Below are 20,758 nucleotides of genomic sequence, written 5' to 3'. Positions count from 1 at the left end.
TGCTCTTCTTGTATGTCCATATCAACGATCCTGGAGATAAGAATTTGCATTTTCTCTTTACACCTCCGCAGGTGAAGTCAGGAGTTCAGAGAGCCCAGAGGCTGAAATGCCCAAGAAGACAGGGCCGTGTTCTCCACAGCCTTCTTTGCCAGGAACAGATTGGGGCTCAGACACTTCCAGAGAATCGAGGGCCAGCACACAACCACAGAGTTCTAACTGCCTTGTGCCACTGCCAAGAACTCACGAGAGTAACCCAGGGTCTGCCCGTGACGAGTTTCCGGTCATCTCAGGGGTAGCCTGGCCTCCTGCCTGCCCCAGCGTTCTGCTTATCTCCTCTGCCCGCTCTCCTGAGGAGTCAGAAGGCCCCAGAAAAGTGCAGTGCTCATCGTCTATTTACGTCCAGTGGGACCACAAAGGGGTCTCCACTGAAGGGCACGGCCAGGGCAGATGGAGCGCCGGGGATAACGTGATTTTATTCACATATGCATGGGTGCGCGTGTGCGCACACATGCACACACACACACACACACACACACACACAAGTACCATCTAAACACTGATGAGTTTTATTTCAACATTTCTATTTTAGAAGTCAGACCCCGCCACTAGCTTTGGTAGCATTGATGGCTCTGCAGGTGAAGTTCCTTCCTCTGACCTAAGACGTGGCCCTGATGTCACCCTCGACAAGGAGCGAGCATAGGCACCCCCTCCAGCGGGGACCAGTCTTTTTGCCAATGGAGCCGTTTGCGTTTATGGTCTTAATGGAGGAAGGGAAATGGTGTTAACTTGTCAACCCTCTAAGCCTTTGAGACACATGGGCTGCTCTGGAACGGCCATAGTCCAAGCCATTTACAGGAACATACATATTCTTACCAGATCTTAAAAGAGGAAGAAAATACCAGATCTGCTGCTCGGGTATGTGGCTTGAGAACAAGTTTCCCTCATTCTGAATCCCTTCTGTTTCCTTGGACTTGGTCCAAGTGAGGAGAGCCGGTTTCCATCGAGGCCGAGGCCCCGTCTCTGGCTGAGCTCTCTGGCCCCTGTCCCCCGCACAAGCTCCCCAGATGGCCCAGCTCGCTGGCTTGGCTGCACAGTCCACTCAGCTGGGTGCCGTGAGGACCCCTCTCCTGCGTGTGTATGAAGGGCGACCAGGGAAGGACACTAACAGGATGCTGGGTGGTAGGCGCTGCGGTTGGCCTGCTCCTGGACGGCCTGGAGAGCCGTCCTCTCCTCAGCTCTCCACGCCACCCGGCGGCTGGTAGACAACTGTCTCTTCACATCTGTCACCTGCAGCTGCTGGCTGGCCGAGAACGGGAAGCTGGTTGGTCCTCGGGCAAGAGGACGGTGACACCGGGGAAGAAACCATCCTCACTTCCTGTAGGACTGGCTGCCTGGAGAAGAAAAGCCAGAGCGAGCTGCCAGCACCAGGATGGTCTCTGCACAGAGCCCCCTCTGTCCCACACAATCCCTTCTTTCACCCGGCTCTGTGCAAACAGAAGAAAGAGAACCGTCCCCTAGGTCACCTGCTCTGCGGCCAGGGCATGACTCGTGTGGCCGTGCTCTTTCCTCACAGGAAGCAGGCCGCAGGGTGTGGGGTGCTCAGTGAGTTTTGCTGGCAATAGCCATGTGTTTGTGGAGGCCACAGGACATACATCCACTGCTCGCCGAGCCTTCCACGCCAGCCAGGGCCGTGCTGCGCTATTGGCTGTGTGGCCGGGCCAGCCCATCAGCACTGGTGTTACTATCGGCATTATTATTAGCTGGGGTCCCGGGCCTGGTGCAGCCTGGAGGCCGGGGAGGGTCAGAGGGCCTGTCTGCCTCTCTCCTGGCCAAACTTTCCCTGCGTTTGCTGGCGCTTCCTCTGGGCCTGTGCGAGGAAGCACCTTGACCTGCACTGCGGGTGGGGAGATGGGGCTGGGCCTTTGCTGCGTGTTTCCCAGCAGATAGGAGCTGCAAGGAGGGGAGGGCCCAGCAGGCACCCCAGCCGTGGCCCATGAACCACACTCCCAGCCCAGCAGGTCCCCGGTTCCAGGGCCATCAGGAAGGCAGCGGGGCAGGGAGGGCTGGGGCAGCAGCCACAGAAATGCGTACATCCGGAGTGTGACTGATTCTGGGCTGCCTGACATGCTTTTGTTCTGTATCTCTCTTGTTTTCCCTGACTTTTAGGAAAGCCCTTTAGAAAGGGCTAGGCTCAGCTGGGGAGTGGAGGCGGGTGGTCAACTGGCCGAGGCTGGGAGGGGACAGAGAGAGAGGGAGAGGTGGTCTCTACAGGGACCACCAAAGGGTGGGAGGGAGGCCTCAGGGACAGTGCGGGGACCCTCTGAGCCCACCCCACCCTCAGTCCCTCTGGCGGCCCCTCCACTGGGGCACATGCTTCTGTTTGAGCTCAAGGCCGCCTGAGCAGCTGCTGGCTGCCTCCCACCAGAAGGCAGGTCTGGGTTTCAGGGCCGACTACACAAGCCCCACAGCGGGGGGATCTTGTCTCCGAGTGGCACTGTCTGGAGGGTCTCACTCCGCCAGCTTGTGTGTGAGCCGCTGAGGCCAATGGCAATTTCATAAATAGAAAGATTCATGAAGAACTGGTCTCTAGGGCAAAGGAAGCTGCTGGCTAGGGCCCTGGTCCTGCCGGGAGGGGACACAGCCTTTCCCACCAGCCTGCTGGGCACAGAGGGAGCAGGGCTCCGGGTGGGGAGCATGATGCCCTTCCCCCCAGTGTGACTTACTCTGCAGGCCCCTCAAGGTGGACGTCGTGGAGCTGGGGCGGCTGGCCTGCTGGGGGCCACACGTGGAGAACTGAGGGGCCAGAGCCGACGCCTTGGCCTTGGCTGGGTTCAGGTCCAGGATCTCTGGGGTGCGGGGCGTCCGGGGCTTGCAGGTGAAGGCTGATGTGAATTCCCTGGAACGAAATGTGCAATCTGGAGTCACAGCAGCTACTGCACGGTTAGGAGTCACAGGAGGAAGCAAGCCTCCCCCTTCTGAGCACTAATGGATGCCAGGCAGGCACTGTCCTGAGCACAGGCTGGGGGTGGGGTGGAGCAGGGCACCCAGGGGCATTAATCCTGCCCCACGGAGCTCACATTCTAGGGGAGGAGGCAGATAATAAAAAAGAAATAAATGCTAAGGAGGAGATGAAGCAGGGGAGGGAAGGGGAGATGGGAGGGTATCGAAGTGTTAGATGATATGGCCAGGGAGCATGTGGTCAGCAGAGTAATGGTCCCCAATTATGCCCACTCCCTGGAATGTTACATGACAAAGGGGAATGAAGGCTGCAGATGGAATTAAGGCTGCTAATCTGCTGATTTTCAGATGGGGAGTTTATCCTGGAATATCGGGGTGGGCACAAGGGAATCACAGGGTCCTGAATGGTGGGAGAGAGAGGCAGAAGAGAGTCAGAGAAATAGGTACGACTGCGGAGGAAAGGCAGAGAGGCAATGCTGCCGACTGTGAAGGTGGAGGAAGGGGCCATGAGCCAAGGAGGGCAGGCAGCCTCTAGAAGCCAGAAAAGACAGAAAAGAGATTCTCTCCTGGAACTCCAGAAAGTAACATCTCCTGTGGACATCTTAATTCCAGCCCAGTGAGGTGTGTATTGGCTTCTAACCTACAGAACTGTCAAATAATACATTTGCGTTGTTCAGGTCACTACATTTGTTACAGCAGCAATAGAAAATTAATTTTAAATGGGGTAGCCAAGGAAGGTCTCGTTGAGAAGGTGGCATTAAACCCCCAAACAATCCTGAGAGACAGGCATTACTACTCCATTTTTCAGATGTAGAAACTGAGGCTCCAAGTCTGTGACCTTTCCCAAGGTCATACGTATAACAAGCAGGTAGTGAGGCCAAGATTTGAACCCAGCGGGATCTTAGGGCCAGCCATTCTCCAGATGCCCTCTGGGCCCCAGCCCTCTGAGCAGCCTGGCAGAGACGAGGTGGCCATGTCTTGGAGCCCAGCTCCCTGCTTTCCTCCGGCGCCCGCAGCCCCTGCAGCTTGGTGCTGTTAGACAAGAAGTCTTGGGAGTAGGGTCCTGACTCTGCGACCTCCCAGCCACAAGGCTGGGGCTGGGGATGTGATTCCCCTGCCCAGCCCTTTGCTCTCTGGCTCTCAACGAGCTGCAGACACGTTCAACTCTTGCTCCCACCTCGACTTCTGGGGCCCTTGTTATCTATGTGCCCATTTTCTTGACTATAAGTCTGAAGACTGGAGTCCCAGGCTGTCACGCTTGTTGTCACCACTGAAAGAGCTAATGGAAGCATCAGCTCAGCTCCCAGCTTGCAGCAGAGGCTCTGTAAACGGCAGGCCTGGCTTCCCTTCCCAAAGTGGGCGCCTCAGTCTGCAGGCTGCACAGCAGACAGTTGTTGTGCTTGGCGAGTGAGGGTCCCCCGGCCAAGCCAGGGAGATGCGGACAGGCTGCAAGGCTTCCTAGTGGGCAGTGGGGAGCGTGTGTGTGTGTGAGTGTGCGTGTGTGTGAAATGTAGGATTCGGGCGGGGGGGGGGTGCCCTCTTTGGAAGGGCCCAGACTCTCAGTCCTGATCTGCTGCTCTCCAGCTGGTGACTGATCGTGGGCCAGTCCACTGACATTTTGGGAGCCTCAGTTTCCCCACCTGTGAAACATCTATAGGACAGCTTTGACGATTCAGCGAGGTTGTGCCCTGGGCCCAGCTGTGGTAAGTGCCCCACAAATGGGGATTCCAGCTCTGGGCAGTGGGACTTGGGAAGAAACAGCGGAATTTATTTGATTCATTTCTATATTTCTATATGTCCCCCCTTTTTTACATTGAGAATATATTACTTTAATAATTAGAAAAGTAAACTTAAATATCTAAAACGTCTCCAAATTCAAATTGAGGAAAAAACTGGCAGAAAACCTGCCCATACTTTAGGCCAGAAGGCAAGGATCCCCTATGAGATTTAGCCCTATGACATTTTTTTAACTTTAAAATAATTATTTTTTAAAAAGAAATTTTATTTTTACATCACTCACAATATTATCCCCCTGAACATTTTCCACGTCATGCCTTTTACACGCGTGCACATTTTGACATGGCTGCCCTCATACAGGCTCTCCTATGTTGCTCTGTCTTTATAAGCCTTACCCGTTATCTCTCCATATGTCTGAGTAGCCTCCGTCATTACTATTCACATTGGTTGCGGACTATTCTATCAGACTGATAAGTCATAATCTATTACGTCTTCCTCCTAACGTTTTGTTTTCCTGTCATTCAATGATAACCCACACGTGGGCTAGGAACTATGCCAGGGACTAGGGATCAGAAGTCAACTAGACTGAATTCCCGCTCTTGGGGAGTTCACAGATAAGGCGCCTGTCAGACTGGTGAGCAAAGACTGCAAAAGAATGAGATGAAGCTCATAGCTGATGCCTTTATTATACATATAAAGGAGGTTTTTATAGGGCCTAGGGAGGGGTTTTCTTGTAATATTACTTGGATCAAATGATTTCTTTTTCCTATCTTGCTATTCTAATTTTTATATTTTTACCATTGTTATAGCAGTTAATTATTTCTAAATTGTGGTAAAGTATACGTAACATAAAAATTAGACCATTTTTGAATGTAGCCCTACTACATTTTAAGAAGGAACTACCAAGAGAACCTCGTAAAAACTACTCAGGTGAACACCGGCAGCCATTCCTGGTGGTGGCAATGGCAGAGGGTTGGCCTTGGGTTCCTGGGGGTGTCCCATCACACAGTCACGGACAGGGAGGCCAGATCTGGAGGAGCCAGCTGTGCAGACCCAGGACGGTTGGCTGGCTTCACCACATGGGACCTTAAAGAAAATGGGCAGCAGGGCCAAGGTGCAGGGTCGGGGGGCAGCTGAGATGAGTTGCCAAAAAGTGAAGGAAGAGAAAGTTCTAGGCAGCAGGGCTAGGAAATTCATAATCTCCAACCCCAGGGCAACCAGAAAAGGGCCCCAGCCTTTTGGAGAGCAATTTGGCAATGTGTATGAAAACTCTTATGTGTGGGTTAATTTTATGTGTGAACTTTGCTGGGCCATGATTTGGTCAAACATTGTTCTGAGATTTCTGCGGAGGTGTTTTTCGGATGAGACTAACATTTTTTTTTTTTTTTTTTTTGTGAGGAGGACCAGCCCTGAGCTAACATCCAATGCCAATCCTCCTCTTTTTGCTAAGGAAGACTGGCCCTGGGCTAACATCCATGCTCATCTTCCTCTACTTTATATGGGACGCCGCCACAGCATGGCTTAACAAGCGGTGCGTCGGTGCGCACCCGGGATCCGAACCGGCGAACCCCGGGCCGCCGCAGCGGAACGTGCGCACTTAACCGCTTGCGCCACCGGGCTGGCCCCAAGACTAACATTTTAATAGGTAGACTTTGAGTAAAGCAGATTGCCCTCCACAATGTGGGTGGGACTCATCCAATCAGTTGAAGGCCCCAATAGCAAAGACTGACCCTCTCCTGAGCCAGAAGGAACTGTGCCAGCAGACTGCCTTTGGACTCGAACTGCAACTCTTCCCTGAGTCTCCAGCCTGCCAGCCCACCCTGCAGACTTTGGACTTGCCAAGCCTCTACAATCATGTGAGCCAATTCCTTAAAATAAATCTCTCTCTATATATACACATATCCTATTGGTTCTGTTGCTCAGGATAAACCTGACTAATACACCTTAAAAGGCAGTCTCCTCTTTGCCCTAGAATATGACCTTTGTTTGGCCAGGGTAGTGTTGTTGTGGGTAAAGAGCATCCTCAGACAGGGGCCCCCTCTGGCTGGCTCCTCCCTCTGGCATTGGAGAAAGTGGCCCTTGGCAGAGCACCAGGGAGCCACCCCTTGGCTTGGCAGAGTCACTCCCCGTGAAGTCCTCCCAACCACCTTGGCGCTGCTGCAGGAGGCGGCTGTGTGGACTGAGGATGCTGGCCACTGTCACTGAACTCTACAGGGTGACGACACCAGGGCCCTCTGGGAAGGACACCGTGGGAGGCCGGGGTGGATGGCTGTCGGTAAGGGTCAGCTTGGCCCCCGAGTGGCCTCAGGCCCCTCATCTCCCCAGAATGGCGAGATCAGCCAGGAACCCAGAGCTGGGAAATGGCGATGGTTTGGTGGGAGACGAGGCCAGAGTAGGGTAGAGCAGAAAAAGACATGGACCAGAAGTTCAGGACGGCAGTCACCTCTGACTCAGAAAAAAGTAATTGCTGCAGGAACCCAGGTGCTGGCTCCTAGAAAAAAGGAAACTTCAATATATGTGTAAATTGGGAGGGGCCCTGCCAGATAGGCAACTTTTTTTAGAGAGGCCGGGCCTGCTTATATTATCTCCGCTCATCAATAGGAACATTGTGTTGGATGGGAGGAGCAGAAAAAGGCTTCTGGAGATATTTAATCTTTACTCGTGTCAGGAATGCTGCTGAGTCATAACCCCGCAGTGGAGCATTCTCCACGGCAGAGGATCCTGTATCCTTTCAGGCCCCGAGAGCCACCGTCTGCATTACGGGACAAGCGAAAGTGCTCAGGGGCCCCCTAAGCGGACTCTGCTCACCTTGTCCATAACTGGCTCTCAGTCACTGCTGTGGACATTGCGTCTGGGCGACAACAAAACCCAGAAAGAGGTGGGGGTGAGGGGTTGGGACTGGGGGGAGAACACGCCACATGAAGGCAGATAAGGAAACCTCACCAACAATTCACACGTGTGTGTGTGCGTGCACTCGTGTAAACACACAGCTATGCTGTCCTAACTTCCCTCGCTTCCTTGTAGTTAGTGTGTCATTTCTTTTAGCTGATGCGCTCTATGTGTCATCGTAAGCCGCCATGTGTCCTTTTGGGACAAATGCAGGGGGAGAAAGCATATACGTAGACATCTATAAAATCTCTTCCTTATTTTTTGAAAGCCACAATACTTGCAAAAGAGTCATTTCCTGTCTGTGGCGGGACAGGAACTTTGACACTGTCTGCTTCTGATCTCGGCCTGGGACCGGGTCGGCGTCTGTGCTGGAGCCACAGCTCCAACCCAAGGAGCCCATTTCCTCGCCTGTCCTGGGGCCACGTGGAGGGAAGGTCCAGGCAAGCGCTCTCCCCGGCCAGCCAGGCTCCTCTCCGCAGGGACCATGAGCCAGCGCCAGCAGACGGCAGGCAGGCAAGGCCACGTGATAGTCTGGGCAGTGAGGCCCATCACCTTCCCAGGGGTGCCAAACAGCTGGAAACCAACCTCTGCACATTCCGAGGTGCATGTGAGCCCCTCACAGTCTGGACTGACAGATTTCACGGGAGAACGCCTTGGCTCTTCTTAGGATGAAGGCTTTTTTCTTTTTTTTAAACAAATGCATTTTTAAAGCCTGGTTAACAGTATTGTTCCCCAGCTACTCAATGCTAAGGATTCTAAGAAGCAGATAGAAAAAAGAAAAGAAAAATTTGGCCGAGGGGAAGGCTGGGGGCAGGGGCAGTGGGATCGTAGGATCTGCACCTTTTACTCCCTGGCTTCTGGGAAGGCAATTGCACAGCAAGACCAGTTGCTGGAAGCACCAGAGCGGAGCCGGAGCTGCACTTATCTTTAAACCACCTCAAAGCTGGGGCTAAGCAACGAAAGCTATCGTCCAAGCTACCGTTTATCTCAACTCACAGCTCCAGGGGCCTTCCACGGGCTCCGAGCAGTCGGCTCCAAGCAGTCAGGCAGCGCCCACCCAGACAACTGTCTTTTGGGGTGAGGGGCTGTCCTCACCCTAAAGACCGAGAGAGGGGAGTTGGGGGAAGCTGAGGGAGAAATGTTTCACACCCAGGCCACACGGGGAGCCACTCTCTCTCCCCTTCTCCTCTTGATAAATACTTGGAGAGCCTGCTCTGGGCCAGGCGTGGGAACACAGGGACAAACACCCCACACGCGGCCCCCGTCTTTGAGGACAGCAGGAGACAGTCATGGACCTCGTGACCAAACAGTGGGCTCTGTGTCCCCGTGTGAGGGAACGTACCTGCGTGACTGGACTTTGGGGTCAGGAGGAGGAAGGGGTACTTAGCTGAGACCTGGAGCAGCCCGGTGAAGAGAAGGCTGGGGTTGGGAAAAGAATATTCTAGGCAGGGGTCAGACAGCCAGTGGGGGAAGAGGAGGGATGGAACAATGGTATGCTCTCCCCCTTCCCATCCTCCTCTTCCTCAAACAGAGCCCCCTGGACTTAAAATAAGAGTTGAATTCAAGTGATTGACATTCAGGCAAGAGCACCCATGGGTTTAACCCTGATGGGGCACCTGTGCCCAAAGAAGTTTGGAGGCCAAGTGGGTAACCCCACCGGTGTCACAAGGGGGAATGTTTCCAAGAAGAGAGCCTTTGGGCTCCCCTGCCTACTACGAAAACAGTTATTTCTGGGTAGAGAGGATCATCCCCAGTGGTGAGCCTCAGAAAGGAATTCGGCATTGATAGGAAGGAAAAAGAAATGGCCCTCGCACCTGAAGGGCAGGTTTGGCCCGGCTGCGCCCAAGGACTGGACCCAGGTCCCACTCTGGGAGCCACGAGGCGAAGGCAGCCAGGCCCACCCCGCTGAGGTCTCTCATTTTGAGCCCCCCACTTCACGAAGGTGCTGAGAGCTGGAGAACCCCGACCTGGCTGACCACTTGTGGGCCTCGGGCATTTCCAACGTCATGGCTCACCTTCAGCCACTCTGAGAGGGGAGGAGGCCGAGGTAGGGGAGGTGGGTCCCTAGGGCCCCAGCTGGTCAAGGGTTGGGCTGGAAGAGACCAGACGCTCCGCCGTTCAGGCCCCCAACCCCACCCTGCCCCCAGTCTCTGGCTCACCCTGCCATCTTTTACACCCTCTGCCCAGTAGAGAAATTCAGGACTGCCCCTATCCCCAACCCCAGGTCCCAAAGTCCTTCCAGCTCAGCCCCACAGCTCTGCTGCCCCTGGGAGCTCTGACTCCCTTCTACCCCCACGCCCAGCCCCAAGCTCTGCTAACAGCAGTAGCGGGAAAGGCAGATGCAGGGGTGCAGCCCGCTGCTAAGGGAGATGGGCTTCAGAGCTTTCCCCCTCCTGCCCTCCCCCACCCGCTTTTTCTCGGACATTCTCCACCAGCAGGTGCCGGCTCTGGTGGGCCTTCTGCCTATCCTCAGTGGCTGCGGCAGCTCCAGGAGTCCCTGCGGCCTCTAGACTCAGCAGGAACTCCTGTTTCTGTGGGGTTTCCATCAGTGGGAGCCTGCAGGGAGGGCAGTGAGGCCCGAGTAGGGCCAGCAGGCTGGTTTCTCTGACCCCTTACACTGTGAGGGGGAAACATCTGCTGGGGGTGGGGGTGGCTTCAGGCCTCGGGGGCCTGGAATGCGGCCCTCCCATTGTCTCACTCAGCTCCCCAAGGCCCTGCTGCTGAAGGAGCTTCGGATCTGGCCGAGGTCAGCTGTGACCACAGCTGAGGTGCGGGCCCGCTCACTGCAGACACACTAACGCAAGTACTTCCCTGTTCTACAGAAAGGTGGGATACAGAAGGCCTGACCAGTCGCCACGGCAAAATTCCTCCAATTCAGAGACTGCAGGGGTGCAGTCAGGTTAAACAGGGCTCTGGCCCAACGCCTTAGTGCAAGAGGTCGGCTTCCCATCTTGAAATTACTCAGCCTGCACGGCACTGAGGGCCTGGAGGAAGTGGTGGGGAGCAGCTGGGGTGCCTGGTGGTCAGGAGACAGCTTGAGTCTGAGACCAGGGCCAGGCCCTCTTCCTGAGCAGGTTTCCTCAGATCTGAAGAACGGGCCTGTGAGATCATCGAAAGGCCCTTTCTAGATTCTAAAGAACCCCGAGTGACGCATCAAGGGCCACTTGCTCTGGAGCTCATTTGGTGCAGAGGAAGAGAAAACACCTCTTTTTCTGCTTGGGGGTTCTAGTTTCTCTTTTTGAAAGCTGATATCTGAGCCAAACCATTTTACTAACCTCGTTCTCCATCTTTCTCCCCTCCATCCCACCTTCCCCATAAGCAAATTGCTAAGATAGGACACTGACCTCAAGTTACCCCGAACCACTCATCTACCCAAACATGTTCACCAGCGGTTTTTAAAACTAGTCCCTTGGGAATATTTATGAGTTTCCTCTCCTTCCGGTCTGACAACCGGTAATTCTCAGGTGGCAGGTCCCTCCCCTTGGGCTCTGAGGTTATCAGGTGTGGTGGCTGTACTCCCCTGGCTATCTTGGCACCACTCTTCAGGCCCCAGTGAACTGCTCCTTTGCTTCCATCATCAGGGGCTGGGCCTCAGAGGAGCCTTCCCAGGACAACTCCCCATCCCCACCTGGTGGTCTCTCCACTGCCCAGGATCTGGGGCACCTCCCTTGGCTGGCTGGGGTCCCCCGTGGGGGGCAGGCGAGGCTCTCCCTGACGTCCAGCTGGCAACCACTCTCCCGGCTTGGCATCCACGGCGGCTGGGGAGGAGGAAAGAGAGCTCAGTCAACGTCTGCTCTGGAACCTCTTTGAAGATGCTCTTTACTGGGCTGAGCTGCAAAGCAAAGAAAAGCACGCACCCCAGGCAGGTCTCCAACAGTTCCTGGGAGCCTATGGATGAGGAATTGTTTCCTTGTGCAGCCTGGGAGCTTCCCCAGTGGCCACCTGATGTATTTACAACCTGGGGGCGCAGAGGGCACGCTCTGGCTGGAATACGCACAGCACAGGGAGGCGCAGACCATCGGCCCCGTTGATTCCCTGGCCCTCCTCTGCCTCTCAGGGAAAAGCCAAGAGAATTTGTCATTGTCTCCCTGGGCCACTGCTTGGCAACTCTGCACAGGAGCACAAAGGCATACTGAAAAATTATTTGTTGTTTATCTGAAATTCAAATTCAACTGGGCGTCCTGTATTTTTATTTGCCAAATCCGGCAACCCAGACTTGGGGCTCTCTTCACTCTGAGCTGTCCCTGGCTCCCTCAGGCCTGAATCCCCCAGTCCACCCACAGGGGTAGGATCGGCCCTTGTTCCCAACTAGCAGCACTGGAGCTGATGCCACGGCCAAGGAGCAGGCCACCGGGGTCATCCCGGAGACCTTCACAGGGAAGCGACCAGAGAACTCCCAGATGACCCTGCTGAGGGGCTCTCCCGAGGGCCTGGGAGTGGGCCTGTTCTGTATTTCAAATGACAGGGACCCCTTCTTCTCTGGTCCCACCTCTCTTCTCTTCTTGTTCTACAGCCAAAGGGGTCCATGTCACTGTTGGAGCAATACTGTGACAGAGTCTCGATTCACTGCTTCCTTAATCCAAGCTCCTTTCAGCCCTTCCATTTAAAAAAACCTCTCTAGAACCTTTGCAATGTGGCCTCTGCTTCATCCTAAATATAAGGAATCTTCCCTGTAGGATTCCTCAAACCCATAGCAAGGGGCACGGCTTTGACTTCCAGATAACTCTCCTTTGACCCAAACAAGGAATCTGTTGCTGGTACGGAATCCAATGGGTGGCTTTGTTTACAGTCCACACTGGACAGTCTCTACTCAGAACTGGAACAAGAATTTCAGCCTTCTTTCATTTGCTCTTCAAGGCCAACTGGCCAGCTTGTCTGAGCTCTCTGCTCAACGGGCTTAGAAGGTGGCCCAGGAGACCAACCTTAGGTGTATGAAATAATAACTGAGTGAACCACACCCAAGTGCTGGGCTACACACAGAGGAGATCCCATTACAGTTAATCGTGCTGCAAAGATGGCAACCAGTGGGAGATAGGCAGTCCTCCAGGATGAGGAGCTTCCCTGGGGCAGGTGGGGGTGGGGCAATGGGTGGGACAGGCGCCAGGGAGGAGGGAGGAGGAACCAAGCTGAGCTCTCCTGAGACGTTCTGAGGTCCTCTTGGTTTAGTCTCCAAACAGTAGTCATCCCTCCCTCCTCTCCCGCTCCCTCCTCTATGCCACACTGCAGACATTCAGAGGTCCCACCAGAGAAAAACAGACCCACTGAAGAGCCAGGGCTGGGGGGAGAAGGGCAGCTGTGCGGATGCATCTGAGGCTTCCTGGGACAAAGTAGTCTTCCTACCGGTTAATCCATTTCAGACAGAGCTGGGCATTTTCACTCTAGAATCTACTGACAAGACATGTAATTTCGATATCCGAGATAGTCTTGGTTGATGGGGAAATGAGAATAACTTTCCTCAGGCCAATGTCTTGCAAAATTCTAAGTCACATTCCTGGCTTTTACCCTTGGGAACTATTTCCTTTTGGTTCTGTGGGGCTGAGTCTTTTGCTTAAAAAAGAATGCATTTTCTGGCCCTGCATTCAACTGATAAGCAGTTTGAAGATGCCACAGGTTCCTCATCATGAGTTTCACCTTCAGTGTTGACTGAATGCATGGGTGTGAAGGAGCTTTCTGAACAAATCCAACGTGGAGGCCGTGGTGGTGGGTTCCCATTGGGTCTCGAGGTGGGGTGTTGATTCCTAGCATGAGTGAAGGCCAGGAGGCCAGACTCAGTAGCAAGTCATGTCTGAGGGGACCTGTGGGGAGGCCAGAATGGGATGGGGGGAGAGCACAGAAGTGGGAGAAAGAGCTGGAGAAGCAAGACTGTATGGACGGAAGGGTCAGGAAGTCAGATCAGGCTCTCAACAGGCAAGGAATGAAACAGAAAACAACGAGGATGAGGACGGCCACCCAGCCCACCGCTGCCCTCTTCCTCTCCTTGCTCATTGACCGTGGCACTCGTACGGGCTGAGCCCAGACGCACCCTCAGAACCAGTCTCAACACAGTATTCCAAGTACATAAGCTGCAGCCTGTTTGCCACCCATCCTCACATAGAGGCTGGTGAGAAGAGGAAGAGGTGGCGGTGGAGACACCAGCTGGGGGAGCTGACGTTGGTCCAGGGACATTGGTCCTGGGGTGGTTGCAGCAGGGCTAGCCTGAAAGAGGGTAGAAGGAAGAAGAGAATCCACACCAGAACTGGAAGCCACGCTCACAATGACCTAGGGAAAGCAGTTAACCGGGAGGCTCGGCTTCTCCAAGGGGAGAACTTGCGTCAAGTAAAGGGATTTTAAAGGAGAACTAAAGGTGCTGAGAGCAGGCCTAGCAGGGCAGGGGAGAGAGGTGAATACGCCTGGTCTCTGGCGGTGGAGTGAGGGCAGGCTGGGGGTTAGGGGAGTCCTGTGAGGCGGGAGGGGAGTGGATGGGCAGGGTGGGAGTCCTGGGTCCCAGCTAGGCCTGAGCAAACAGGAGCAGGCAGGAGGGCGGGACAGGCAGAACATGGTCTCAGCGTTCAGAGCAGGCTAGCGGGGCGCACAGATGGCAAGACTTGGAAGAACAGCTGCCCTGGCTCCAGGTTGCCCATCTGGAGGGGCTGGTGAGCAGCTGCTGCCTCCCCAGGGAGAGGCCCTGGGAACTGCTGGTGACCGCCATGGCTGAGTCTCCTGGTGGGTGCCCGCTGTTTTCACGCGAGGATCCAGAATTTGCCAGGGACCTGACTTTGGCAGGGCTAAAATCAATTGTTCTTGAAAATAACGACATCGACATCTTCAGCAACACCAGCAGCTGCCACTCAGACATCTCCACACAGGACAACCTCAAATGCCTCCACCCCACAGGTAACAGCACAATAAATCTTTCCAAAAGATAGGACCACATTTACATCCAGTGTAAGACAGAGGGCCACCGGGGTGGTCATTTTGGGAAAACAAGGATATTCCCAATAAATAAGTTACTAAATGCAACTGTGGGGCCTTTATGGAAGTTTGGGCCAACAGAACCTGAAATCATTTTTAACTCAATGGCATTAGGTCAAATTGGTAAAAATTGTTAGACCACCTAAAACCCCCTTTCTGGTGGCAGAAATCTCTGGATAAATTATTGAGCTAATCACCTTTTAGTGAAGGCATAGTAATGTTTACCATTCTAATGAAACACATGTAAAATAACAGATGATCAAAGTTGGCAAAACCTCTAAACCTGCTCATCATCAAGAGACCCTCCCCCAGAGACCCAAACAACCTGGCTTTCTCCTGGCTCTGTAACTAACTAGCCTCCCACTCTGAACTGGGGCCTGAAGGCGTTTGAATCCAATTGTGAGCAGATTGTGCAAGTTCTCAGATGCTTCTCATACTGGAATCTGACCTGTTCCTCTGTTGTTTTTCCTATTTGAATGGAAATTAGAGTTTTTATCTGGCCTGCTCATATCCTTTTAATTTCCTCTCGAAAATGAAAAAAAAATACTTTGTACATTTTTGATTCAAAGCATATATATTTTTTCTGGCAGCTCAAAAATAGTCTTATCCCCTATCAGCCTCTGGTGAACTCAACTAGATGCTTCAAAACAAGTTTGGATCCAGAGTGCTTTTTGCTCCTACTGGCACGTTTCTGACTTGATCTAGCCTTCTTACGCGTGGCTGGCTGCCTCGGCACCAGAGTTTGAGGTATGAAAGCCTTGGTTATAGACCCACATGGTTCTGAGATTCCTACTCCACAATTTTACATTAACCACGGCTCTCCGCAGTCAGACATCTTGCCCCAATAGCTTGTAGACATGAGCAGTGGACCCAGTGCTCCGAGAAGGAAAAGGCCCCAGTCAGGTCTGGCTGTGTGACCTCAGGCCCTTGAGCCTCTCTGACTCGGGGCTGTGGCTGAGATCAGAGGGCTTCACGGGAGCCGGCGTGGGGCCGAGGCCTTTCCGGGTCTGTAACTGCTGCTGCTGCTTCGTTGGATTCTAGGCAGCACCAGTGCCAGAGTTGTCCCCTGCGGGACATGTCCCCGCATGCTGCCATGTCCTTACACAAAGAGGAAGCGCAAGGCTCAGAAGCGCCAGGCTCACCCCCCTTGTAGACTGGAAGGTGGGCGTCCAGCAGGGACGGAAGGCAGCCTTTTCTGGTGTGTCGGGCCGTCTGGGGACAAACGGGACGGTCTTCCAGCCTGGAGAAAAAAATAAAAAGCAGCAATAAATACAGACAGCCAGGAGATATTTGCCGATTGCCGTGCAGCATCGCAAACAAATACAGGAAGTACCTGAAATTCTTTTGTTAAACGGATAGCAGCAGACATTAAACCTTCTAAAGGGTTTTGGCAGAAACCAGGAAGTGCCCTTACCTCGCTCCCGTTAGCTCTTGTAAATTTACAGGGATACAGGGCTCAGTGGTTTTCTAACACACAATTATATCTTTTGGCTTGGGTGACAAGGGAGCATGACATTTCAACCAAACAATTGAAGGCACCAATCTTCTGGGTTTTCCTCGAAGGATGAAGCCGATTAGAAAAGGGATGAATCCAATCAGAAAAGATGTGACATGTCATGGCAGCCAGGACGACAAGAGTTAGGCAGGAAGAGGACTGGGGAAGAACTCAGTCTATAACACTAGCAGACGGTGCGCGCACTGCCTAATGTCGGCACGTGGGTTGGTAGAGACGGCTGGCAGAGACTCCATTCATCCAGCAGACATGTTTTGGGGCCTCGTTATGCCAGACCTTGCGGCCTGAGCCAGCACATCACAGAGAGGCAGGCAGGCAGGCTGCAGGACTCCTCCGTCAGCTTTCACAACAGGTCCCGGGGAAGGCTCTCCCTGCACAGCAGCACAACAGTGACTCCCCTTCAACAAGGGGACACTAGCCACCTGCTCCAGCAGGGCTTGGTGGGGGACACACCATGGCAAGCATGTGTCTGCCCTTCCTGGGGTTGGGCCCTATGAAATGCTTGTTCTTGAATGTCAGTTCCAGTAGCTAAGACAAGCAGACACTTAACCGCCCTGAGGGGGCAGGAAAGGCGCTGTGTGTGTGTGTGTGTGTGTGTGTGTGTGTGTGTGTTGGCACTCGGCCAGTCCTGAACTCTGAGCCGGGGCTTGCCTGGGGCCAAAAGAGGGAAAGTTTTCCAGCAAAGGTAACACCATGAGCAAGGTGAAGAGGCAAAAAAAAAAAAGTAGATATTTATGCTGCGTTGGTACAGAAAGATTCAAGGCACCACAACAAATGCAGGCTGGAGGGTACAGGGTGTCCTGGGGAGCTGCAAGGGCTGAGGCTGGGGAAGGTCAGTTGAGAAGGAAGCTGACAGCCAGGCTGTGATTAGACTTGATCCCTAAAGGAACAGGAGTCACAGAAATCATATTTCGTGATGAGATGCTAGAAAGCTCTTTCTGTCTGTGGTATGGAAGGTGGACGGAGGCAGGGGGAACTGTCAGGAGCTCTCCCAGGGCCTGGGGGAGAAAGAGAAGGCAGAGAGGAGGGGCCCGAGCTAGGAGAGCAGGTGGGAAGGAGAGGGCTTGGCGGCTCACGGGATGGGATTCTGGCTTGAGGGGTTTGGGGGTATTAACGCCTGAAGCAGGGGCTCAGAAGACAGCAGTGTTCATCTAGAAAACGCTGAATTGGGGGTGCAGTGGGGCCACATGTAGCGCTTGGGGGCAAGTCTGGGCTGGAGTTAGATATTTGGGTGTCAGCAGTGTGTGATGGAAGCCAGAGAACAAGCACGCTGGCTCAGGGACCTTAAATGGGGCCTGCAGAGCGTGGCATTTTAGGAGGAGGTGGGGTGAGCATCAGGGGACCAGCCCACAGTGGCATCGGGATGTGGAGGTGGGAGACCTGCCAGGAGGAGGGTGGTCGGCAGGAGCAACCGTGAGAGATGCTGAGTGTCCTACAGGGTTGGAAACTGGGAGATCACAAGTGGCCGTGGCAGCAATGACTTGCTGAAGTCACCACCAGGCCACTCGGGGCTGTGAAGGGAGAAGAGGACGGGGCAGGGAAGCAGCCAGACGGCCAGAGAGTGAGGGGGCCCGAAGACATGGGAGCCTGTTGAAACAAGGCAGCAGGAGAGGAGGCTGAAGATGGAGCAAAAGAGGCCTGAAACGATGGAGCAAAGTTTGGACAGGAGGAGAGGGATCTAGAATCCACGGCGGGGTGAGGCTTGGGCAGAGGGGAGGGGGGGAGGGAGGGTCCCGCACTGCACAGGGGTGACTGTATTCGTTTTTATTTTCAACGTTGTTTTTCTTTTTAAAAGATTTTATTTATTTATTTTTTCCCCCCAAAGCCCCAGTAGATAGTTGTATGTCACAGCTGCACATCCTTCCAGTTGCTGCATGTGGGACGCGGGCCTCAGCATAGCCAGAGAAGCGGTGCGTCGGTGCGCGCCCGGGATCCGAACCCGGGCCGCCAGCAGCGGAGCGCGAGCACTTAACCGCCAAGCCACCGGGCCGGCCCTCAACCTTGTTTTTCTTGATTATAAAACCAGTGAGTGTTTATCACGAAAAATTAGGAAAATATATAGAATATATAGAATGTTCTGCCCTCCCAATGCCAAGACACAACCACTATTTTTGTTTTGTTTTTGGTGAGGAGGACTGGCCCTGGGCTAACATCTGTGCCCGTCTTCCTCTACTTTATATAGGACGCCGCCACAGCATGGCTTGACAAGCAGTGTGTCAGTCCACGCCCGGGATCTGAGAACCTGTGAACCACGCCTGCTGAAGCGGAACGCGTGACCTTAACTGCTACGCCACCCGGCCGGCCCCTCTTTTCACTTTTTTAAAAAATGCAAACATATACTTGAAAAAACCCCCAAACTTGGAATCACAGTGAGTTGACAGCGGGCAAGATCCACACAATTTTATAATCTGCTCTTTCACTGAGCAGTTTATTGTGAGACTCTTCCCATGCATTCAATAGTCTTCTAAAACATCATTTTCAATACAGTTTTGTGTGGATATATAATTTATGTAACCAGCCTCCTACTTTGGGCATTTCGATTATTTCTCATTGTATAAATAATGCTGCAATAAAAGCCCTTGTATAGGGCTAGAAGTGGGATTACTGACTCTAAAGAACTAGTGTCTCGAATGCGTATAATGCATATTGTCCGAGTCCCCAGGATCACAGGGGCTCTTGATTTATCTACACCCCCAGCAACCCTGGGTTATTAGAGGGGCTGGTTGTGCATGGAGAGTCAGATCAACATTTTAAAGAGGCTGAATGTTAATTTCCCGCCGCCAGCGCGGAGCACCCCTGGGCTCCGCCATCTCTCCCCTACTAGGTGGCTTGCTGTGTAGCTTCTCAGGGCAGGAATCACAGCTCATTTATTTCTGCATCCCTAGCAATTAGCACACCATCTGGTACACAGAAGTGATATAAATGTTTGTTTGAATTGGCTGAATGGAGGGAGCTGGAGATGGGGCGATTGCTTCCTTAGAGTAGGAGGGTCTGTAGTTTCAGGAAAACGAGGTGCTCTCCTTTGCAGCGACCACTTCCACAAATCAGGGGGCAGCACACGTGCTCCCCAGGCACAGACACATGTCCTCCTCCTCCTCGCCACCTTCAGACTCAAGAATTAACTGTGCCCATAGGATAGATCTTATGTTTATAAGATTCCCTTTATCCTTATTTCTGATTAAAATATCCTTATGTCATTGTTGCCTCTCTGTGAAGCCGAGGTTTTAATAACTTTAAAAGATAATTTTAAAATAATTTTCTTAAATGATGATTTGGTGTCCTCTTTCTCATGTCAAGCAAGATGAATTTTATTAGTTACTACTTCCATTAAAAAAGGTATTGTATTTATAAACTGAATTTACTAGCAGTTGACACTTGGCTATATTCTGGTTCAAAAACACAAATACAAAATCCCTCAGATATAAAAGACATTTTGGAGACAATTAGGGAATATTGATATACTATATTATCAAATTAATGTTAACTTTCTTAGGTGTAATAATGTGGTTAAGTGCAGGATGTTCCTAGTCTTAGGAGATGTGTGCTCAAAGTCTGCTACCTTCTTTCAAACAGTTCAGCAAAAAAATTGTATATGTGTGTAAATTATATATTACGTACACAGAAGAGAGAGAGCAGGCATGCAAATGTGGCAACATGTTAACAGCAGCTCCTCACTGTAATATTCTTTCAACTGTTCTGTAGGTTAAAAAATAATGGTTGTAGGTTTAAGAGAAAAAGGTATATTAGTTTGTATGCTAGTAATTAAAAATAAAAACCTCGAAATAGGAAGCACATGATGACTAATCTTGAAATAAAATCAAATAGATCTCAGAGCACCGATCCGTGGCATGGGCCTTGAAATATTTATAGGTCAGGCCCAGCTGGGCAACAGAACTCGGCCGGATCTGTGTGTGGGGCTCTGGCGCCCCAACATTCGTGCACAGAGTTCCATGAAGGCAGCCATTTCCGGGTTTTGTTTGTTGCTGTATCCCCGGCACGTGGTTGTTCATTACAAATTACTATAGAGTAAAACTGGAAACAACCAAACTGCCCAGCGATAGGGGATAACTCAGTAAAATATGGCATATTCATTTGAACTATTTTTATGGCCAATATTTGTTGAATGAATAATGTAGGTTTTTCACCTGTTCTCTATAACCCCCTTGTTCCCACTTGTTTCTCTCCAGCATTCTCTCTAGACAGGATAAGTGAGCCCACTCAGGCCACAGAAGCAGCTTCTCTCCCGCCCAGGCTGGACCACCTGACCTGGGGCTCCCCCAGAGCCCACAGGGGTCAGGACCCCCGGCCCCCAGGGAGACCAGAGGCTCTAAAGTTTTGTTTATGTAAACGAGGTAGGCCCAAGGCTATGAAGAATGAATAAGACTTGGCAGCTAAAAATGCACACAGTTGCTTTAAAAAGTCATCTAAAAATAAGTTGATTTGGTGTCTTAAATGGTGACACTCCAGTCCCCACAAAGGGCCTGGTGCTTTGGTGAGAGGCTGCAGAAAAGAAACAACAGGAGTCCTTTCTGGGTAGACCCACTGTTCCTTCTGGTCCTTTCCTTTCAAATTACATGGGCCAATACTTGTCTTCTCCCGGACAAAGGCTGGAAGTGGCCCTAAAGATCCTGTAATCCAACCACTTCACTTTCTGGAAGAAGAAACCTAGCGGGGAGTGGGAGACTCAGCCTCTTTCCCTCCAAAAATCGC

General features: G+C 52.5%; 1 protein-coding gene across 7 annotated transcripts in view; it reads right to left on the bottom strand.

The window, feature by feature from the left end:
• Positions 1-541: 541 nt before the first annotated feature.
• ARMC9 (armadillo repeat containing 9) overlaps positions 542-20,758 on the bottom strand; it is a 150,494-nt gene continuing 130,277 nt past the window's right edge. The window contains exons 21-24 of one of the 7 annotated variants that reach the window (XM_058533192.1): positions 15,678-15,775; positions 11,213-11,342; positions 2,724-2,896; positions 542-1,391 (exon numbers count right to left, since the gene is read on the bottom strand). In XM_058533192.1, the coding sequence (XP_058389175.1) occupies positions 1,232-1,391; positions 2,724-2,896; positions 11,213-11,342; positions 15,678-15,775 (561 nt within the window). In that variant the 3' untranslated portion in view covers positions 542-1,231. Of the gene's footprint in view, positions 1,485-2,723; positions 2,897-4,526; positions 5,782-11,212; positions 11,343-15,638; positions 15,776-20,758 lie in introns of those variants that run through there. The other 6 variants (XM_058533190.1, XM_058533191.1, XM_058533196.1 and 3 more) reach the window with 6 other exon arrangements.

This window comes from Diceros bicornis, chromosome 37 (assembly GCF_020826845.1).
Source record: "Diceros bicornis minor isolate mBicDic1 chromosome 37, mDicBic1.mat.cur, whole genome shotgun sequence".
NCBI classification, from domain to species: Eukaryota; Metazoa; Chordata; class Mammalia; order Perissodactyla; family Rhinocerotidae; genus Diceros; species Diceros bicornis.
Note: the sequence above shows the minus strand (reverse complement) of the source record. Positions and strands in the feature narration are given on the sequence as shown.